Source organism: Cetorhinus maximus, chromosome 17 (assembly GCF_964194155.1).
Source record: "Cetorhinus maximus chromosome 17, sCetMax3.hap1.1, whole genome shotgun sequence".
NCBI lineage: Eukaryota > Metazoa > Chordata > Chondrichthyes > Lamniformes > Cetorhinidae > Cetorhinus > Cetorhinus maximus.
The window spans coordinates 77,809,931-77,832,363 of NC_135895.1; the positions used below are offsets into that span (position 1 = coordinate 77,809,931).

The 22,433-nt window shown below is 42.4% G+C and overlaps 1 protein-coding gene across 3 annotated transcripts in view; it reads right to left on the bottom strand.

The window, feature by feature from the left end:
- LOC144692526 (xenotropic and polytropic retrovirus receptor 1 homolog) overlaps window positions 1-22,433 on the bottom strand; it is a 337,603-nt gene that overhangs the window by 166,293 nt on the left and 148,877 nt on the right. For all 3 annotated transcript variants that reach the window (XM_078561491.1, XM_078561492.1, XM_078561493.1), the window contains exon 3: window positions 2,685-2,786. In XM_078561491.1, coding sequence (XP_078417617.1) covers window positions 2,685-2,786 — 102 coding nt within the window. The remainder of the gene's footprint in view (window positions 1-2,684; window positions 2,787-22,433) is intronic.

The window sequence follows — 22,433 nt, forward strand, 5'->3', positions numbered from 1 at the left end:
ATTTGTGGTGGGCAATGGCCCAATGAAGTCTGGATTGCCTGGGTCTTTCCACCCTTCTAGTATGTTCCAGTGGGGCTTTTCTGTGGCGGGAATCTGGGTTATGAGCAGCGCACACCAAGCATCTATTGCAGTATTCCCTTACCTCTTCCCTGAGATAAGGCCACCAACCCACCTCTTCTGTTCTCCTCCAGGTCATCTCCAGCCCTGGAGTTCTAGCTCCTGAGCCCCCATGGGCTAGATGTATAAATTCCTTCTGGCACTGTGCGGGCACGATCCCCTTTTCCCCTTTAAACAGCATCTCTTCCTTAACCACTACATCGTCCATTCCAAAAGGACCTTCAATTGGTTCCCACTCTACCTTTTTCTTGATTCTTGCCTTCAGAACCACATCTTGCGCTTAGACCTGGGTCAGATCTGGGGGGCAGATTTACCTTCTGTGGGCACTCTTTTCCCCTTAAAGCAGCAATCTGTCCCAATGGGTACGGGCCCCAAAACATTCTTTCCCTGGTCTCCTTCCTCGCCAACTCGTTGGCCTTCTAGTTGGCTGCCCATTTAGGTTCTGTTTTTGAGTGCGCTTTCACCTTCTGGATATAATATTCCCCTCTGTTGCCCATGACACTCAGTATTGTTTTTAGCAGTGGGGCTGTTACCAATGGGTTCCTGTCTGTGGACTTGAATCCTCGCCTGGCCCATATTGCCAAATATTTAGTACAGGAACTACAAGTGAACATCAAATCTGAGTACATGGATTAGAGGGTCGGGAATTCCTAGGGGTGCGTAATCACATAGGCTACAGCTGCTAGCTGGGTCTGCTGCATGCTCAATGTAGTGGGGAGTTTTATAGCCTTCTCTATCCCAGTCTCCGGGTCATAAATTCCACACCCTGTCCTCCAGTCTCCGTTTGTAACAGAGCTGGACCCATCCACATAAATGTCTCTCCCTGTTGGGTGTTTCCCGGTCCAGAACCCAACATCTACATCCCATATACCTTCTACTGAGCACACGTGGTCTGTTCCGGGATAGATCATGTTCTGGGCCAGCTTCGGTTCGCCAATCTTTCCACCCCCAAGTTCATTTGGGAGAGCAACAATGTCCAATAGGCAATGCAGTTGCTACTCACTGTCTCATCTTTTATCCTGCTGCCCAGTAACATCTGTGTTAGGGTGTGACAGGTGATAAGGTAACTAAGGGTGACCCTGTAAAAGACTGAAAATGTTTCACAGCCTAGTAGGTCACCAAGAGATGGTGTTCATAATTTGAGTAGTCCCTCTCTACCTCTATCTGGACTCGGGAGGCATAAGCCACTGGCCTCAGCCTGTCATGTCGCACTTGGAGTATCATCGCACTCAAACTATCCCCAGTGGCTGCTACTTCCAAATAGAAAAGTTACAGGTGGGTTTGGATCTGTTTGAAGGCTGATCACTATGGTATCCTACGAGGACCACTGCCAGGACTGTTGCCTTTTACTATATTTGTTAATGGTCTAGATGTGGGTGTTGGGAGTTCTATCTGAAAAATTTCAGATGATACTAAGATTTGCGCTGAAGTCAGGACTGCATAGAATGCTCGATGGTTTAATGAATCTAGGTGAGTTAGGGATGGGCACATTATGTTTAATTTAGAAAAGTATACTGTTGTGCATCTGGGCAATACTCAATAACTTAACAATACTTAATACTCAATATACATACAGGGAAAAGCAATAAAAGGTGAGAAAGAGAGCGATCTGAGTGATCTAGTGCATAGATTTCAAAAGGTTCACATGCAATGCCATTAAACAATATCCAGAGCAAATACTGTGTTGGGGTGGCATTTACAGGACAACTGGCTAAAGAACGAAGTACTAGGCCTCAGTGAGAATATAGTATCAGTTTTCATCTCCTCACATGGCGGGTGAAATTGAAACTTTGAAAAGGTGTAGAGTAGAGTAGATTAATTCCCAGTTTGGAACAATTATTGAGATAGGCTGGGATCCCATAGTTTAGAGAAAGGTAGACTTAGTGGGTAATCTGTTTGTTAAAAGGTTTGTTAGATTAAGAAAGGATTTGATTGTGCTTGAGTAGACAGCCTGTTCCAATTAAATAGGTTAGGGAGGACCTGAGGTCACAATTTTTAAGTTCTTTTCCCTGAGAATAGGAACCTGTAGAACTGGCTGGTTTGTGGTGTGGGTGCTGATTTGCAGAATTCTTTTTCTAACATATATCTGGCTGAGGTGGAGATTATCTTATTCAAAAGATAATTAACTGTAAGTAATCATCAGGGCCAGATTGATCCCTGGGATAGTTTTGAACACCTAAGAGGAGGGATTTCCCAGGTTTTCCTCCAGAATTTGGACTGGAATTTTACCTGGTTTGTTCACCTCTCCCAGGAGAGCGCACGGTTTTAAGTGGGGTCGAGATTTTATATTATTTTGATACACAAGATATCACAATTGTGTGGGTCAGACTGGACGACTGGAGGATCTTTCCCTATCTGTCATTGTTCGTCTGCCCGTAATCCAGGATTCACAACAAGCCAGGGTAGATATGGAGAGAGGCCTAAAATAGCAGATTTTTGAGAGACACCAAATTCAACAATATTTTATCACAGATAACATGTATATTTGTTCCTTATTTTTGCACACAAATATAGAACCTTGAACAAAAAGTATTCCGCCTTGACTTTCCTTCTCCGTCAAAAGTTACCTGAATAGAATGTGTTGATTTTGGCAAGTTCCTTCTCACAACACTGGAAGAACTTCTCTTCAAACTTGGCAAAGTAACGCTTAACCGTATCTTCATCTGTGACTGTGAAAGCAAAACAAACAGCTCTATTAATGTTCAAAGTTTTCCTGTGCATATTTCAAATTCTGGTCGATTGTTCTTATTCAGGTTCAGTTGCATCTGTGGATGAACTGAGTGTCTTATGTTTATGGGAGTTGACCCTCGCCCGTAAGATAGTATGACTTGGGGTGTAAAATAATAATCTCTCGTGCCCTGAATCAGGTATCAGCATTTCTCACATGCATTTCTTCAATTTCTCTCAAGGTAAATTGAGTGAATATCTGGATAGAGCAGACTTGACACAAATCATTTAACTGGTTTATTTCTAATTTGGTGAGCAACATTTATGTTGGCATCTAAGCTACTCAACTGTGTCAAGAAAACAAGAAACTGTAATAAAAACAAAAAACTACTGCGGATGTTGGAAATTCAAAACAAAAACAGAATTACCTGGAAAAACTCAGCAGGTCTGGCAGCATCGGCGGAGAAGAAAAGAGTTGACGTTTCGAGTCCTCATGACCCTTCAGCAGAACTGAGTAAAGTTAGGAGAGGGGTGAAATATAAGCTGGTTTAAGGTGTGGGGGTGGGGGGAGAGAAGTTGGGGTAGGGGTGGTTATAGGGACAAGCAAGCAGTGATAGGAGCAGATAATCAAAAGATGTCACAGACAAAGGAACAAAGATGCAACACCTGCCCCTTCACTTCCTCTCTCCTCACCGTCCAAGGGCCCAAACACTCCTTTCAAGTGAAGCAGCATTTCACTTGCATTTCCCCCAACTTAGTCTACTGTATTCGTTGCTCCCAATGCAGTTTCCTCTACATTGGAGAGACCAAACTTAAACTGGGCGTCTGCTTTGCAGAACACCTGCGGTCTGTCCGCAGGAAAGACCCAAACCTCCCTGTCGCTTGCCATTTTAACACTCCACCCTGCTCTCTTGCCCACATGTCTGTCCTTGGCTTGCTGCATTGTTCCAGTGAAGCCCAGCGCAAACTGGAGGAACAGCACCTCATCTTCCTACTAGGCACTTTACAGCCTTCCGGACTGAATATTGAATTCAACAACTTTAGATCTTGAACTCCCTACCCCATCCCCACCCCCTTTCCGTCTCTTACCCCTCCCTTTTGTTTTTTCCAATAATTTATATAGATTTTTCTTTTCCCACCTATTTCCATTATTTTTAAATCTATAACTGTAATGCCCTGTCAGTCTTTCCACCCCACCCCCACTAGAGCTGTACCTTGAGTGTCCTGCCATCATTCTTAATTAGCACATTCTCTTAGATAATATCACCACCTTTTACACGTCTTTGTTCCTTTGTCTGTGACATCTTTTGATTATCTGCTCCTATCACTGCTTGCTTGTCCCTACAACCACCCCCACCCCAACTTCTCTCCCCCCACCTTAAACCAGCTTATATTTCACCCCTCTCCTAACTTTACTCAGTTCTGCTGAAGGGTCATGAGGACTCGAAACGTCAACTCTTTTCTTCTCCGCCGATGCTGCCAGACCTGCTGAGTTTTTCCAGGTAATTCTGTTTTTGTCAAGAAACTGTAACATTTTTCTTCTGGTAATAACCCTGGCATATTTTTTTATGTACTGGAAGTCAGGCTGTAATTGGATTAAGAGCTAGAATGATGGCAAGGTCTGAAGTTTATCCATAAGAAGTAGTTTTGATATGTTAATGAACCAAGAGGAACTTCAATCAGAGTTTTACATAAAGCAATAACAGGAATAGTTGAATTGAGTTGTTTTAGTTTAAAGGGGGATATATGTGGGTTGTAAAAAAGGTGTAAGGAAGTGAGGTAAAGAAAGGGTAAGTTTGTTTTTTACAAGTCTAAGAGCTAAAGAAAAATATAATCAATTCTGAGAAGAAAGCATTTCTGAAGAGACTGGTTGAAACAATAGAGAGATGAAAGGGAAGGAATGCATTTAAGGAAATACTGAAGCCTAGGTGAGGGGGTAGCGGCTGAGATCTCCCAGGAGACAACAGGGTAGCTGGTCAGAACTCCCAGAAGACAGTGTGAACAAGGCCAGACTGAAAGAACCAGGTGCTGTCAGCCTCAGAGGACACCCCAAGGAAAAAGCACTGTGGGGTAAAATTACTGTACTTCTATAGATTTTAAAATCTATAAGGATAGTTGATGAACAGAAAAGTGAAAGGTTAGCTCTGAGGGTAGTTAAGATAAGATTTGTGGAACTGTTTAAAGTACTGTTTACTGTGTGAAGCCATTCTTCTGTTTAAATGTAATTGTGTTTTTTTTTCTCTCTTTATTCTCTTAATAAATGTTTACTATAAAATCATCACAAGTAGTCAGGGAAATAATTTCCTGATTTCAGAACTGCTCCTCATACTATACAAATTGCAAAAACTGTTTTGGCAGCTGTTTCAAGCTTCCCTCTGGGATTTAAGCAGCTGGCACTTACCATCAGCTGTGCCATAACACCTGAACCACATTCTAATTACTTTAAACGAAGACATTTCCCTTTTTAACCTTATTGGATTTATTAGTAACTCTATGATGCATCAGCAGACAATGAATCACAGACCTGCCTGTGGGCAGAGCACACATGACATGATCCTGTATCTATATATAACCCCTAGTTTTGGACTTTCCCCACAAATGGAAACATTCACTGCACATCCCCCCTGACCAACCAATTCATAATTGTAAAGATCTCTAAGTCTTCTATTTTCTAAAGGAAAAAAGCTCCAACATGTACAATCTTTCCTGATAGCTGTCATCTCTCAGTTTGGTACCTAGTAAATATTCTTTTCACTTTCTCTAGTGCTTATATGTCCTTTTTATATTATGGATACCAGGACTGTGCACAGTCTGAAGTGTGGTCTGACCAGCATGCTTTACAAGTTTAACATATGACTATTTTTGAATTCTACATCCATAAATTACAGGGCTTTGATAGCATTTTTAATTACCTTGCTAGCCTACAATGCTGCTTTTAATGATTTGCTCATTGGTATGCCTTTGCTCTTCTTCCCCAATCACTTTCTTATTTTCTACGGTGTTAGTTTTGCTTCTAGTTTTCCTACCAAAGTGTAGCACCTCACATTTACCCATGTTAAAGTTCATTTGTCACTTAACTACCCAGTCTGGAAGTTTTCTGAACCTGAGAACTGAGACACATTGTGGCCACAAGTCCAAGAATAGGCATTGTCTGTCCCTCAGTCAGTTAATTGGGGTTTCTTAAAAAGGAAGGAAACTTAAATGATTAGTCAATTTGAAAGTACTAAGCCATTTTATATTCCTCACCACATTTAAACAGCATTTAAATATAGTTAGACAGCCTGCTTTAGGATGCCCAAAAGCTATTAACTATTGGTAGGCAGGCAGTGTGCACTCTTGTGCCAGATTTTTTTTCAAAGTGTTGTTACCATGGTAAATTTTACTAAATCTGTAGAGTGTGCGCTCTTGCATTGTAATGTCATCACTAGCCAATTGCACATCCACACCAACCCATGCTAGACAACTGCTAGTTCAAATACTAAGCTAACAATATTAGCGTGAGTAATGTAAATGGGAAACCATGAACATTAATCCATTGATTACATCTATCCAATAAGCTAACCCAATATCAGCATTTTAGCTTTCCATTCCTTAAGGAGATTTGCTTTCCCAAATTTCTGAAATGTCTGTTTGTGTTGACTCATTGGATGCATGTGCATCCCAAAGATGCCCAACAAAATGTCTACATTATAGATACTGCTGCCCAATTTTTATTTTACATTCTAGGTCAAAATTGAATTAAAGTATAAATTACCCATTACTATCTGTGGTAACCTGTCCTTATAATCTCCATGGATGAGATACTCCAATATCACCTTTACAAGATACCCAAATCAGTAATCTAATTTAAACAAAATCCAGCAATACACATGAGCACCAATTGAGCATTGTCACAGTGGTACAGCTAAGAGTTTCCTTAAACTTGTCAACTAAATGAAGGAGAACTCGACACTGGCTATTTAGGCAGTCAAGCTTCTTTGCCAAATGGTTAATTTAAAATAAACTGCGTGCTAACTGAAAAAAATACTCCCTCAAATTTTTAATTACAGAAATCTGTCTGGCTGAACAGTTACCTTTTATCCTGCATCGCCTCAAATTCGAGTAAATGAAAGACGGTCTCTCACTCTTCTAATCACCAAAGCTAGACATTGTTCAGACAAAAGTACCATGCATAGAAGTTCACAATATTCAAAGCATTATTGCACAAGGCCAACGTTTCAGCTAGAGTGTGAATAAGAATCACATTTACTTCAACAAATCTGCTAAGCTACAGGAACACAATGAACAGGACTGAATGCACAATCAGCATTCATTTACCACTCTTCTAGAAGAGATTTATTAACCCTCTCAATATTAACAGATTGCAGTAAATATATAAATGCTAAAAAATCAATTACAATTATTAGTGCACACTTGTTTTATCTTTTGGTGTATTTGAACAGAATATTGATTGCTTAACTAGGGGAAACAGATTTGCAAGCTACAGGAACATATTATTATTAAACAAAATCTGGGTGAATGTGTTCATTTAGCAAAATTAATGTGTAAATCCTTCAGTAATTTATGGTGAGGAAGAGATATTCTGTGAATTGCACATCACTGCAGAAAATTAAGGCTTTTACTATTTATTTACTATTATTTAGTATTTATCCCTTAATCAACATTACAAAACCAGATTATGTGCTCATTATCACATTGCTGTTTGTGGCAGTTTACTGAGCACATATTGGCTGCTGCGCTTCCTACATTACAACAGTGACTGCGCGTCAAAAATTACTTCATTGGCTGTAGAGCACTTTGAGATGTCTGGTGGTTTTAAGTGCTATAAAAATGCAAATCTTCCTTTCTAAAAAGTATCTTTAATAATAAAGTTTATGATCTTACGATGTCACTCAACCCTTCCAGCCTAGAAAGGGAACAACTGAAATTCTGCAGTCTCATTCCTACAGGCAGTCAGTTACTAGAGAACTTGAAATGGGAAGGTTTTTTTTTAAAAAAAAACTTGCTTTTCCTTTCTCTCATTCCAATCTTTCTTCCTCTTTCTGTACCTGAAGTGACTCTGATTCCTTTTATTTCCTTCTCTGTCATTCCCGTTTCTTCCCAACGTACAAATATATTTTCTTTGGTCCCTTAGCTCATCAGGGCTCCAGTCGCCCTATTATCTCACTGCACCATTATCAGCTTGCACTTTTAGCAACTTGCAGAGTGAAAACATTTCAAGTGGAAGGGTGAAGGAAGAAATTCAGCTCAGAGCACAATGTCAAGATGTCACAACTCCAGCCAAATCTAGTACAATAAATCAGGCCTGTCCAAACACATTGGTTACTGACTCAACAACAGCGACAATTCTCAAGCTGCCCCAGACAGTTATTGTAAGAGGGCATCAGTTAATTTATGGTTTCAACAAAGTTGTCCATTTTCCAACCTGTACTACAGCAGATCTCAGTGGAACAACAGATGGCACACTGCAGCTGGACTTAGTATCCCAAAACCAGGCATATGGAAATCCAACTCCCACTCATGACTGTTTTCCAGTGATCCCTGCTGGAAAGTGCACGTGTATGAAGGCAGGTGCTGGAAGCAGAGCCTTAGGTTCAGACTCCTACCAAAATCTGATAACCTATCAACACTCACTGACTAAATCCACACTTTAATGGAGTACAAACAAACAGAAAAATCTTAAACTCGTGTACAAATTTATGGTTATCCATCCAAACAGGTCAGCCAATGCATTACAATGATCAGTACATTGCTACTAAGATTCGAGATGATGCTTTGCTTGACCTATGAAATGACCATAAGACGTAGGAACAGAAGTAGGCCATTTGGCCCATCGAGTCTGCTCCGCCATTCAATGAGGTCATGGCTGATCTGATAATCCTCAACTCCACTTTCCTGCCTTGTCCCCATAACCCTTGATTCCCTTACTGATTAAAAATCTGTCTATCTCAGCCTTGAATGTACTTAACAACCCAGCTTCTACAGCCCTCTGCAGTAAAGAATTCCATAGATTGACTCAGAGAAGAAATTTCTCCTCATCTCTGTTTTAAATGGGTGCCCCCTTACTCTGAGATTATGTCCTCTGGTCCTAGACTCTCCCACAAGGGGAAACAACTTCTCAGCATCTACTCTGTCAAGCCTCCTAAGAATCTTATATGTTTCAATAAAGTCGACTCTCATTCTTCTAAACTTGAATACAGGCCCAACCAACTCAACCTCTCCTCATAAGGAAATCCCTCCACACCTGGGATCAATCTAGTGAACTTTCTCTGGACTGCCTCCAATGCCAGTATATCTTTCCTTAGGTAAGGGGATCAAAGTTGTTCGCAGTATTCTAGGTGTGGTCTAACTAATGCCTTGCATAGTTTTAGCAAGACCTCCTTGTTTTTATACTCTATTCCCTTTGAAATAAAGGCCAGCATTCCATTTGCCTTCCCTATTACCTGTTGAACTTACATGTTAGCTTTTTGAGATGCATGCAAAAGGACTCCCAAATCCCACTGTGCTGCAGCCTTCTGCAGTTTTTCTCCATTTAAATATTATTCAGCTCCTCTATTCTTCTTGCCAAAGTACATAACCTCACATTTTCCCACATTATATTCCATCTGCCAAGTTTGCCCACTCACTTAACATAAAGGGGAAAAGGTTCAAGCTTATATCATAGACCTATGAGGTTTTGTTAGACCCTAAGAAGCGAGACCTCTATGACCAAGGTGGTGAACAAGCCATTAAGGAAGGAGAAGTAAGGGGTGGTGGTTTCTCCTCGCTCATGGTCATCTTTGACATGTTCTTTGGTGGTGGTGGTGGCAGAAAGCAAAGGGAGAAAAGAGGTAAGGATGTTGTTCACCAGTTGGCTGTTTCACTTGAAGATCTTTACAACAGAGCAACAAGGAAGCCGGCGTTGAAGAAAAATGTAATTTGTGACAAATGTGATGGTTGTGGAGGTAAGCAAGGAACTGTGGAAAAATGTCCAAACTGCAAAGGCAGAGGGATTGAAATCCACGTACAACAAATTGGACAATGTGCTCAGAATGTCATGGACAGAGTGAACAGATTAATCCAAAAGACCAACAAGTGTTAAAGTGAATTTCAGTCTTTTTGTGAGAGTAGTGTTACCTCATTTACTTCACTATGTTGCTGCCCAGAGCTGTGCTTGGGGGTACTGCATTAAAGTAAATCCAATATTTGGCTGTACAGTAACACGATGTTTGGAATTTGCGCAACAGATTGTAAGAGCTTTTACAAATTAAGAAGGAAGGCAGCTAAAGTAAACAATGATCCCTTACAGGCAGAGACAGGAGAAATCGTCATGGAGAATGAGTAAATGGCAGAGATGTTGAACAAATGTTTTGTGTCTGTCTTCGTAGTAGAAGTAACAAATTACGTACCAGAAATAGAGTGTAACCAAGGAGCTAAGAGTGAGGAATATAAGGTCATGAATTTTAGTAAAAGAAAAAGTATTGGAGAAACTTAAGGGACAAAATGCCAACAAATCCCCATGGACCTGACAGCCTACTTCCTAGAGTTCTGAAAGAGATAGCAGCAGATTTAGTGGGTGCACTGGTTATGATTTTCAAAGTTTCCTAGATTCTAGACCAATACCAGCGAATTGGACGTTAACAAATGTAACACAGCTATTCAAGAAAGGAGGGAGAGAGAAAGCAGAGTGCTTTATGCTAGTTAGCCTGAGATCAATTGTTGGGAAAATGTTGGAATCTATTATTAAGGAATCTTAACAACGCACTTTATTGACAGAGTCAGCATGGTTTTACAAGGGTAAATCATGCTTGACAAATTTATTAAAGTTTTTTTGAGGATGTAACTAGTAGGGTAGATAAAGGGGAACCAGAAGATGTAGTATACTTTGATAGGCAAGATCAGGGCTCATGGAGTTGGAGGATTTGTTAACAGCCAGGAAACAGACAGTAGGGATAAATGGGGCATTGCAAATTGACAGGCTGCAACTAGTGGAGTGCTACAAGGATCAGTGCTAGGGCCTCAGCTATTTACAACCTACATTAATGACTTAGACAAAGAGGCCAACAGTAATGCATCCAAGTTTTCCAGCAATACAAAGTTAGGTGGGAATGTAAGCTGTGAGGGGGACATAAAGAGGCTAAGAGGTACAGACAGGTTAAGTGAGTAGGCAACAAGATGGCCAATGGAGTATAACGTGGGGATGTGTGAGGTTATTCACTTTGGTAGTGAGAACAGAAAATCAGACTTTTAAAAAGGTGTGAAATTTCTAAATATTGATGTTGAGAGAGACTAGGTTCAAGGAACATAAAGTTAACATGCAGATGCATCAAGCAATTAGGAAGGCAAATGGTATGTTGGCTTTTATTGCAAGGGGATTGAAGCACAAGTAAAGGAAGTCTTGTTACAATTGTACAGGACTTCGGTGAGACTACACCTGGAATACTGTGTGCAGTTTTGGTCTCAATATCTAAGCAAGGATATACTTGCATTGGAGGAAGTACAATGAAGGTTCACTGGGCTGGTTCCTGGGATGAGAGGGTTATCCTATGATGAGGGGCTTATTAAATTGGGCCGAATGAGAAAACATTTCTTCACTCAGCGGGTTATAAATCTTTGTAAGTCTCTACCCCAGAAGGTTATGGATGCTCCATCATTGAACATATTTAAGGCTGTGACAGACAGATTTTTGGTCTCTCAGGAATATGGGGAATATGGAGTTGAGGCAGAAGATCAGCCTTGATCATTCTGAATGCTCAAGGGGCCATATGATCTACTCCTGTTCCTGCATTCTTAAGAGGCTTTTAAGGTGCAATTCAGCTGGAAGAAACAAACCAAAACTAAAGCATCAAAAACATCTTACTATTCTAAAGACTTGCTATCGTTTGCTATCTTGAATGAAAAATGGGTGTAAAATATAGGAATGTCTAAACCACTTTAACCCTCTGCTTCTTGAAGGAGGTTGCCGTTTCATTAGTAAGTAATGTGATTTCAGTGAAGTCTTTGCAAAAACTAGTTAGACAATAGCTTCATTCTCCCTTTGCTCTTCCCTTTCCCTGGGTAGGTACAATGCATGCATACAACCAGCTGGTCTATGTCAAAGGTGATAAGCTGGAGAATTGGGAAATAGGTTTTTCCTGACAAATTTCATTTTAGGAACACTGTGAAAGCATCCTGATGAATGATTATCAGAGAAGATGTGACCGACGTGCCTTTAATATGCAACGAGTAATGTTTCAACCATGTGAAAGTTCTTTGAAATCCTATCATCTGAACAGGAGTGCAGCACTTGGCTGTGCATAAAAAGCATTCTTATCTATTTAAAATAGTCCCACATGTAAGTGTGGCTGAGTTGGTGCACAATATCGCTTATTAAACTTACTACAATAAAGATCAATTGGGGGAAAAACAGCTGCCTCCAAATGTTTCCAGAATAATAAAAGATATGCAATTAACTTTATTTCTCTAAAAAATCTATGAAAAAATAGGAGGGCTGTATGAGAATTGCATTCAATATAACTAATATACAGATGTCTCTTTTATACTAAAACAACTCTTCTGTATACCAAGGATCGTATCGGAAGTACCTGACAGATCAGAGGACTAATGCTGTAAGGAACACCATAACCCACCTCAGGGGACAGTTTCCTGATAGAAATCATAGATATATCATAGAATGGTTATAGTACAGGAGGAGGCCATTCAGCCCACCGAGCCTTTGTTGACTTTTTTTTATTCTTTCATGAGATGTGGACGTCGCTGGCGAGGCCAGCCTTTGTTGCCCATCCCTAATTGCACTTGATGGTGGTGAACTGCCTTCCTGAACGCATGCAGTCCATGTGGTGTAGGTACACGCACAGTGCTGTGAGAGAGGGAGTTCCAGCATTTAGACCCAGTGACAGTGAAGGAATGGCGGTATATTTCCAAGTCAGGACAGTGTGGGGCTTGGAGGGGAACTTGCAGGTGATGGTGTTCCCATGCATTTGCTGCCCTGGTCCTTCTAGGTGGTAGGAGTGGCAGGTTTGGAAGTTGCTGTTAAAGAACCTTGGTGAGTTTGCTGCAGTGCATTTGCTGCTACTGTGTGTCAGTGGTGGAGGGAGTGAATGTTTATGATCTTATCAAATGGCAGAGCAAGATCGAGTGGTCGTGTGGCCTATTCCTGCTCCTAATTTGTATGTTTGTTCAGAAGGTGCTGGATGATGTGTCGATGAAGCAGACTGCTTTGTCATGGAGGGTGTTGAACTTCTCGAGTTTTGTTAGAGCTGCACTCATTCAGACAAGTGCAGAGTATTCCATCACACCCCTAACTTGTGTCTTGTAAATAGTGGACAGAGTTTGGGGAGTTAGGAGGTGAGTTACTCACTTCAGAATTCCCAGTCTCTGACCTGCTCTTGTAGCTACAGTATTTATAAGGCTGGTTCAGTTCAGTTTCTGGTAAATGGTAACCCCCAAGATATTGATAGTGGGGGTTTCAGCAATGATAATGGGCGGGTTATCTTATGAGGATAGGCTCTGACAGGTTAGGATTCTTCCACTGGAGTTTAGACGAGTAAGAGGTGACTTGATTGAAACCTTTACGATCCTGAGGGGTCTTGACAGGGTGGATGTGGAGAGGATGTTTCCTCTTGTGGGAGAATCTAGAACTAGGGGTAACTGGTTAAAAATAAGGGGTCGCTCATTTAAGACAGCAACGAGGAGAAATTTTTTCTCTCAGAGGGTCTTTGGAACTCTCTTCCTTAAAAGGCGGTGGAAGCAGAGTCTTTGAATATTTTTAAGGCAGAGCTTGATAGATTCTTGATTAACAAGGGGGTGAAAAGTTATCGGAGGTCGGCAGGAATGTGGGGTTGAGGTTACATTTAGATCAGCCATGATGTTATTGAATGGCAGAGCAGGAGGGGCTGAGTGGCCTACTCCTGCTCTAATTCGTATGTTTGTATGTACGTATGATAATGCCAATGTATGTCAAGGGGAGATGGTTGGATTCTCTCTTGTTGGAAATGGTCATTGTCTGGCACTTGTGTATCACGAATGCTATTTGCCACTTATCAGCCCAAGCCTGAATGTTGTCCAGGGCTTGATGTTTATTAGTGTGGACTGCTTCAGTATCTAAGAAAAATGGTACTGAACATTGTGCGAGCATCAGCAAACATCCCCACTTCTGACCTTATGTTGGAAGGAAGTCATTGATGAAACAACTGAAGATGGTTGGGCTGAGGAGACTACCCTGAGGAACTCATGCAGACCTGTGGTAGGACAGAGATGATTGGCTTCTAACAACCACAACCACCTTCCTTTGTGCTAGGTATGACTCCAACCAGTGGAAAGTTTTCACCCCGATTCCCATTGATTTCAACTTTGCCAGGACTCCTTGATGCCACACACGGTAAAATGCGGCTTTGATGTCACTCTGACCTCTGCTCTTGAGTTAATTTCTTTTGTCCATGCTTAGACCAAAGCTGTACTGAGGTTAGGAGCCAAGTGGCCCTGGCAGAACCCAAACTGAGCGTCAGCGAGCGGGTTATTGCTTTCAAGTGACAGTCACCCAGCAGTGTTGACAACACCTTCCATCACTCTGCTCAGGATCCAGATGATCAAGAGGCAGTAATTGGCCGGATTGGATTTGCCCTGCTTTTTGTGGACAAGAGATACCTGGGCAACTTTCCACAATATCGAATAGTTGCCAGTGTTGTAGCTCTACTGGAACAGCTTGGCTAGGAGCATGGCTAGTTCAGGTGAACAAAGTCTTCAGTACTTTTGCTAGAATGTTGCCAGAGTCTGTAGCCTTGGCAGTATCCAGTGCCTTCAACCGTTTCTTGATATCATGTGGAGTGAAATGAATTGGCTGAAGACTGGCATCTGTGATGCTGGGGACCTCAGGAGGAGGCCAAGATGGATCATCCACTCGGCACTTCTGGCTGAAGATGGCTGAAAATGCTTCAGCCTTGTATTTTGCATTGATGTGCTGGACTTCGCCATCACTGAGGATGAGGATATTTGTGGAGGGTCCTCCTCCAGTTAGTTGTTTAATTGTCCACCACCATTCAGGACTGGATGTGGCAGGACTGCAAAGCTTAGATCTGATACATTGGTGTGGGATCGCTCAGATCTGTCTGCATGCAAGTCATCCCGTGTTCTAGTTTTACCATGTTGACGCCTCATTTTTAGGTATGCCTGGCACTGCTCCTGGCATGCCCTCCTGCACTCTTCAGTGAACCAGGGCAATGGTAGAGTGAGGGATATGCGAGGCCATGAGGTTACAGATTGTTCACGTTCAAGAGCAATTTAACTATTCCCGCTCTGCCCACCTTTTCACCATAACTCTTCAATTTTCTTCTCTTCAGGTGCTTATCCCTACCAAAAAGCCTCCAACACAGTCTCAGGCAGTGCATTCCAGGTCTTGCTGTATAAAAAGGGTTTTCTTTTCATCACCTTTGGTTCATCTTGGTGTCCTCTGATTCTTGACCCTTCCACCAATGAGAACAATTTCTCTCTATCTAGGCCCCTCATGATTTTGACAATCTCAATCAAATCTACTCTCAACCTTCCCTTCTCTAAGGAGAACAATCCCAGCTTGATTATTCTATTCCAAGAGTAATTTTACAGTGTGAACACACACATTTAAACTTGACTGATTTAAATGCATGTAATTTAACTTTTCATTTTAAAGAAAATCACTATTCTGCTGAGCTCCAAGTCTCCCCATCCAGGCCAACAGCCTAATTTTATTGTAAAAACATTTGATTCAGTGCAAGCAGCTGGGTGAGAGTGACTCCACAATTAATTGTTATTACAGAATCCACCTCAAAATATGATCAAAATAAATGCAGCACAATGGGAACTGACACAATCACACATCTCATAACATTGGAAGTATTTCTATAGTATAAAAGGGACACAAGATTTGAGTGTTGCTGAAAAAAAGACATCAGCACTCACTTCTCATTCAGTATAAAGTATTTATTTCCCCGGCATTGGTACTCAATTGTCCTGATGAGTGCAAGGCAAAAAGCTTTGACAGAATGTCTTTTTTCAGCAATACTCAAGTTTTGTTCTACCAAACGACTATTTGCATACCTGAGACAGAGGTACGACAAAGACCAAATTCAGGATCTCAACAAGTCCGACTTACAGGCAAGTTAAAAAGAGGTAAGCTATCTATCGAATTTCTCCAAGAGTGTATAAAACCCAAGGTTGTGCCAGTTTTCATTTCCAAATGTATCGATAATGCTAAAGCGAGACACAATCCCATGATTGAGTGAGCGTTTATACGAGATGAGATTGAACAGATTGGTAATAAGGTTGCTAATTTACACCGTGCCTTAGACTGCGCTTGGTCTGAGGTACGCAAATTTCTTTTTTTATTTGATCCATTTATGCCGCTATATTGCTTCAATAGATGACCGCACCATAAACCGTACCCCTTGAAACACATCTGCACCATAAACTCACTTAAGCGGATACAGTTTAGCAACATAATTAATGACGCCACTAAACACTAAAAATCTCTGAACATGTACTCTCAGAAAATGAGGAGTTTGTTATTGTACATGGTTTCAATTTTGGTGTGCCTTCATCCCAAATCAAATGGGAAGAGGTATTTGCTGAGTTCAAACTCCTCTACTCCCAACTATCCCACCACAAACCAGCATCCACTGAAGATGCTGAATCCTAGAAAGGATGCCTAGCGGATCTAGTATGCACTCATTGCAGGATTTCGAATGATCTGTCCAATTTTCACATGCAACGCGGATGTCTTAGAGTTGCGAGGTCTTAAGATCAACCCGGACACACACATCAGTAAACCTGACAAAGGGACGGGTATAATCATCCTTAAAAAGCGTGACTATATCAACAAAATGCACACCATTCTTAATGACGTGTCCAAATCTGTATCCATTGGACCTGCTGCTCGACATGACTAGACTAGACAGCTTTGCTCGAAAGTAAGCTAAAAAAACACTTGCTGGACTTGTGTAAGAACGATGAGCTGCCGTGTGATATATACCTAACAGGGTTCATCCTCGCAGCTCGCTGTGTCCGTATACGTATGGGCTGCCGAAGACACACAAAAGCGATGTCTCTTTACACCCTATCTTTTCTATGGCCGATTCTGTACAACGTGAATTGGCCAGATAGTTGGGCAAATTGTTACAACCAGGTTTGAACAAGTTTTCCAGATACACGGTGAAGGACTCCTTCACATTTGCGAAGGCCATACAGGACTTGCATATTGATAGCAATGCTGTGTCCATGTGCTCATTTGACATTGCTAGCCTGTTCACCAATGATCCACTTATGGAAGCCATAAATAATTTTACTGTAGCACTGTATCATGGAGATCCAGACCCAACACTATTGCGTGAATCAGTATTCACTGAGCTTATGTACTCGGCAACTCATGCAGCAGAGTTCAGCTTTAACGACACCGCATGTGTGACACCAAACCTCCTGCCCCTTGCATATTTCCAATATGTGGATGATACATTTACTATATCTAAATCCGAAGCAGCATATAATAATTCACTTGGATGTCTTAATTGGCTCCATCCCGCATTCAAATTTACCTATGAAACAGAGCAGTCAAATGAACTCCCTTTCCTTGATGTACTAGTTGAGAAATCTGCCGGGGGTGGGGGGTGGCGGGGAATGGGTTCTCTACCACGGTCTACCGCAAGCCTACCTTCACTGGTCAATACATGCATTGAGATTCTTACAGTTCTATAAGATTTGCCTTATTGGCAACTTTATAAATAGGGCCCAAGCCATTTGCTCATCATGCAAGCTGGATGCTGAAATAGGGCACATCAAAGGCATCCTGCAGGATAATGACTACCCTGGTCAGGTCATTTCACATTGTATATCGCGCAAACTCATGAACAGGCCTAAGGCTGTCACTTTTGAGCCTTAAAAGTGCCCAGTTGACCTCAGGTTACCTTGGAAGGGCAAGGTATCTCAAAAATTTGAGCAACGGGTGAAGCTAGCTGTTTCATGCTGCGACTATGCAGTAGCAACATGGGTGGTATTCGTCACTAATAGGATGCTGTCGTCAAGCCAGAAAGATGTTCTGCCTATCAGACAAATGAGTAACGTGGTATATGAATTTCAGTGCCAGTGATGCTAGGTATGTAGGCCATGCCTCCCAAAGACCGGCAGATCATGTCAAACAGTATGGCCCTTCCGATGTTCACAACGGGCAAGGTATAGACCACACGCAACCACCCCATGCTTACAAAGCTCAAAACATAGTGTCCAACATTAGATGTGATTCCGCGATTGTACAACATTTGCTTAACAATCCTCAATGTGCTAAAAATTAGGTTGACAACCAATTTAAGATTGTCAGTCGGGCTCGCACTGTGGCACATTTGCGTATACTGGAAGCTACATATATTAATACACAGGGCCCTGTTCTTTGCAGACAGAAAAAACATGTACACATATTGCACCTGTTTCAGCTAAACAAAATAAGTGACAGCCATTCATTCCTCAAGGCAATGCCTTGACCAAGCTACCTGGTTTAAATTTCAAACAATGCTTGGCAGTTAACTGTCAGTCACCATTGACTGATGCATTCTCCATGGCAACGCCTCGACCAATCAGAGTCCACTTCCCAGCCTAACAACACCTTCTTCTCATACAGTATAAAGTTGTTGCTTCCCCTGACATTTGTATTCTTGCGATTGTTCTGACGAGTGCAAGACAAAAAGCTTCAACAAAATGTCTTTTTTCTGCAATACTCAAGTTCAGTACTATCAAATGACCATTTGGGCACAAGATTGTTGATTCAGGCAGGACTTGAATCCATTATCAATTTGGATTATAGGAAGATCAGCAAGACAAGCTTAATGATCCTTGCAAAGCAGAATGAATTATGCAATTTTGATGGTATCTCTGATTCAAAATCAGTGCAACTAATTTGGAACAAATGTGATTACAGTTGGTGGAGTGCACAATGAAAATATAAATTCATTGCATACAAGTACTATACTGGCTTTTATTGAGCTTGCATCACAGGGCACTGACATGTGTTTGTTACCTATGTTCATGGTTCTTACATTGTTGTAGTGTTTCCATCCCTCCCTCCTCCTCAAACGTAAAAAAAGAGGAAGAGGCAGTGCCTTCAGGAGTGCACCAGACCTGCGAGGGACACTCTTCTGAAAGTGGATTTTAAAGAAAAAGCAGCTGATTGGTGAGTAATCCTGGGAGCAGACTCAGAGGGAGGAGCACCGGAGCAGTGAATATAAATCTAGCTTACCTCGGGGATTCGCGACCTTGTCTACAGGGAGGAGCACCGGAGCGGTGAGTATAAATCTACCTTACCTCAGGGATTCGCAGCCTTGTCTCTAGGGAGCAGACTCGGAGGGAGGAGCACCGGAGAGGTGACCTCGGGGCACAGATAACTGAAGCCAAAACTGAAAAAGTGACGTCACAGGAAAGCTGTGACCTGACTGGCTGGTAGGAAATCTGCACCAAATTTGAAAAAAAAACACTGCAAAGTTAATTAATAAATTAATTATCTAAGTAGAGATGGCAGGGCAGGTGATGTGCTGTAGCTGTATGATGTGGGAGCTGGCAGATCCCATTGAGAGCCGCAGTGACCACATCTGCAGCAAGTGTTGGTTGCTGGAGGAACTCCAGCTCAGAATTGATGAGCTGAAGTCCGAGCTCCGGATGCTGCGGCACATCCAGGAGGGGGAGAGTTACCTGGACGCTTTGTATCAGGAGGCGGTTACACCCGGTAGATTAAGTACCTCAAGTTTAGTCAGTGGTCAGGGTCAGCAGGGTGTGACTGCAAGTGAGGCAGGTAGAGGGATCCTGTGTTCAGGAACAGAGGAGCCTCACCTCTTGACCTTGTCCAACAGGTACAAGGTACTTGCTCCCTGTGTGGAAGAGGAAGAGGGCTGTGGGAGGATGAGCCAGCTGGCCACAGCACCGTGGCACAGGAGGCCATTCAAGAGGGGGGAGCAAAAAGACAAGTGGTAGTTGGAGGGGATTCTATAATTAGGGGAATTGATAGCTTCCTTTGTAACCAGGATCGAGAGTCCCACATGGTATGTTGCCTGCCCGGTGCCAGGGTGAGGGACATCTCTGACCGGCTTGAAAGGATATTGGAGAGGGAGGGGGAGGATCCAGTTGTTGTGGTCCACGTCGGGACAAATAACATAGGTAAGACTAGGAAAGAGGACCTGTTTGGGGATTATCAGGAACTAGGAACTAAATTAAAGAACAGGTCCTCAAGGGTTATAATCTCCGGATTACTACCCAATCCACGTGCAAATTGGCATAGGGATGCGAGAATAAGGGAAGTAAACACGTGGCTAAAGGAGTGGTGCGGGAAGGAGGGTTCCATTTCGTGGGGCACTGGCATCAGTATTGGAACAGGAGGGATCTGTACCGTTGGGTCGGTCTCCACCTGAACCGATCTGGGACCAATGTTCTAGCGAAAAAGGTAAATAGGGTGGTCAACAGGACTTTAAACTAGAAAGTGGGGGGGAGGGAAGGGTAAAACTCCAAGAAGCATGACTAATGGGAAACAAAGCAGCAGGTTAGCATGTGGGGGGGTGGATTCAACTTCATGGAAAATTATGAAAAAACTGAAAAGAAAGGAGAGCCCAGGAGAGGCTATTAAAGTCCCCAGAACAAAATAGGACAGAGTGTTTCGAAAGGGCTAGGAATCTAACTTCAAGCACATCAGATAAAGGGATGACAATGAGAAAGGGGACGGGAAATACAGGACTGAAGGTGTTGTATCTGAATGCACGCAGCATACGAAATAAGGTAAATGAGCTTGTGGCGCAGATTGAAATTGGCAGGTATGATGTGGTGGGCATTACGGAGAAATGGCTGCAAGGGGATCAGGACTGGGAGCTAAATATCCAAGGATATACATCCTATTGAAAAGATAGGCAGGTTGGCAGAGGGGGTGAGGTTGCTTTGTTAGTAAGAAATGAAATTAAATTGATAGCAAGAAATGGTGTAGGGTCAGATGATGTAGAATCTGTGTGGGTAGAGTTGAGGAACCGCAAAGGTAAAAAAAACATAATGGGAGTTATGTACAGGCCTCCAAACAGTAGTTAGGATGTGGGGCACAAGATACACCAGGAGATAGAAAAGGTGTGTAAGAAAGGCAAGGTTACAGTGATCATGGGGTTTCCAATATGCAGGTAGACTAGGAAAATCAGGTTGGTAGAGGATCCCAAGAAAAGGAATTTGTGGAATGTCTACGAGATGGCTTTTTGGAGCAGCTTGTGGTGGAGCCCACTAGGGAACAGGCAATTCTATATTTAGTGATGTGTAATGAGGCAGATTTGATAAGGGAGCTTAAGGTGAAGGAACCCTTAGGAGGAAGTGACCGTAATATGATAGAATTTACCCTGCAATTTGACAGGAAAAGGCTGGAATCAGATGTAACGGTATTACAGTTGAATAAAGGCAACTACAGAGGCATGAGGGAGGAGCTGGCCAGAATTGACTGGGAGATGAGCCTCGCAGGAAAGACAGTAGGACAGCAATGGCAGGAGTTTCTGGGAGTAATTTGGGAGACACAGCAAAAATTCATCCCTAGGAAGAAGAAGCATGCTAAAGGGAGGACAAGGCAACCATGGCTGACAAGGGAAGTCAGGGACAGCATAAAAGCTAAAGAGAAAGCATACAATGCGGTGAAGAGCAGTAGGAAACCAGGGGATTGGGAAGCCTACAAAGACCAACAGCGGACAACTAAAATAGAAATGAGGGAGAAGATTAAATATGAGGGTAAACTAGCCAGTAATATAAAAGAAGATTGCAAGAGTTTTTTTAGATATATAAAGGGTAAGTGAGAGGCAAAAGTTGACATTGGGCCGCTGGAAAATGACGCTGCATAAGTAGTAGTGGGGAACAAAGAAATGGCGGAGGAACTGAATAGGTACTTTGCGTCAGTCTTCACAGTGGAAGACACGAGTGACATCCCCAAAGTTCAAGAGAGTCGGGGGGCAGAGGTGAGTATGGTGGCCATTACCAAGGAGAAGGTGCTAGGAAAACTGAAAGGTCTGAAGATGGATAAATCACCTGGACCAGATGGATTACACCCCAGAGTTCTGAAGGAGATAGCTGAAGAGATAGCGGAGGCATTAGTGGTGATCTTTCAGGAATCACTGGAGTCAGGGAGGGTCCCAGAGGACTGGAAAATCGCTAATGTAACCCCCCTGTTTAAGAAGGGAGTGAGGCAAAAGACGGGAAATTACAGGCCGATTAGCCTGACATCGGTCGTTGGTAAGATTTTAGAGTCCATTATTAAGGATGAGATTTCAGAATACTTGGAAGTGCATGGTAAAATCGGGCAAAGTCAGCATGGTTTCATCAAGGGGAGGTCATGCCTGACAAATCTGTTAGAATTCTTTGAGGAGGTAACGAGTAGGTTAGACAAAGGAGAGCCAATGGATGTTATCTACTTAGACTTCCAGAAGGCCTTTGACAAGGTGCCGCACAGGAGGCTGCTCAGTAAGATAAGAGCCTATGGTGTTAGAGGCAAGGTATTGGCATGGTTAGAAGATTGGCTGTCTGGCAGGAGGCAGAGAGTGGGGATAAGGGGGTCCTTCTGAGGATGGCGGCCAGTGACTAGTGGAGTTCCACAGGGGTCAGTGTTGGGACCACAACTTTTCACTTTATACATTAATGATCTAGATGAAGGAACT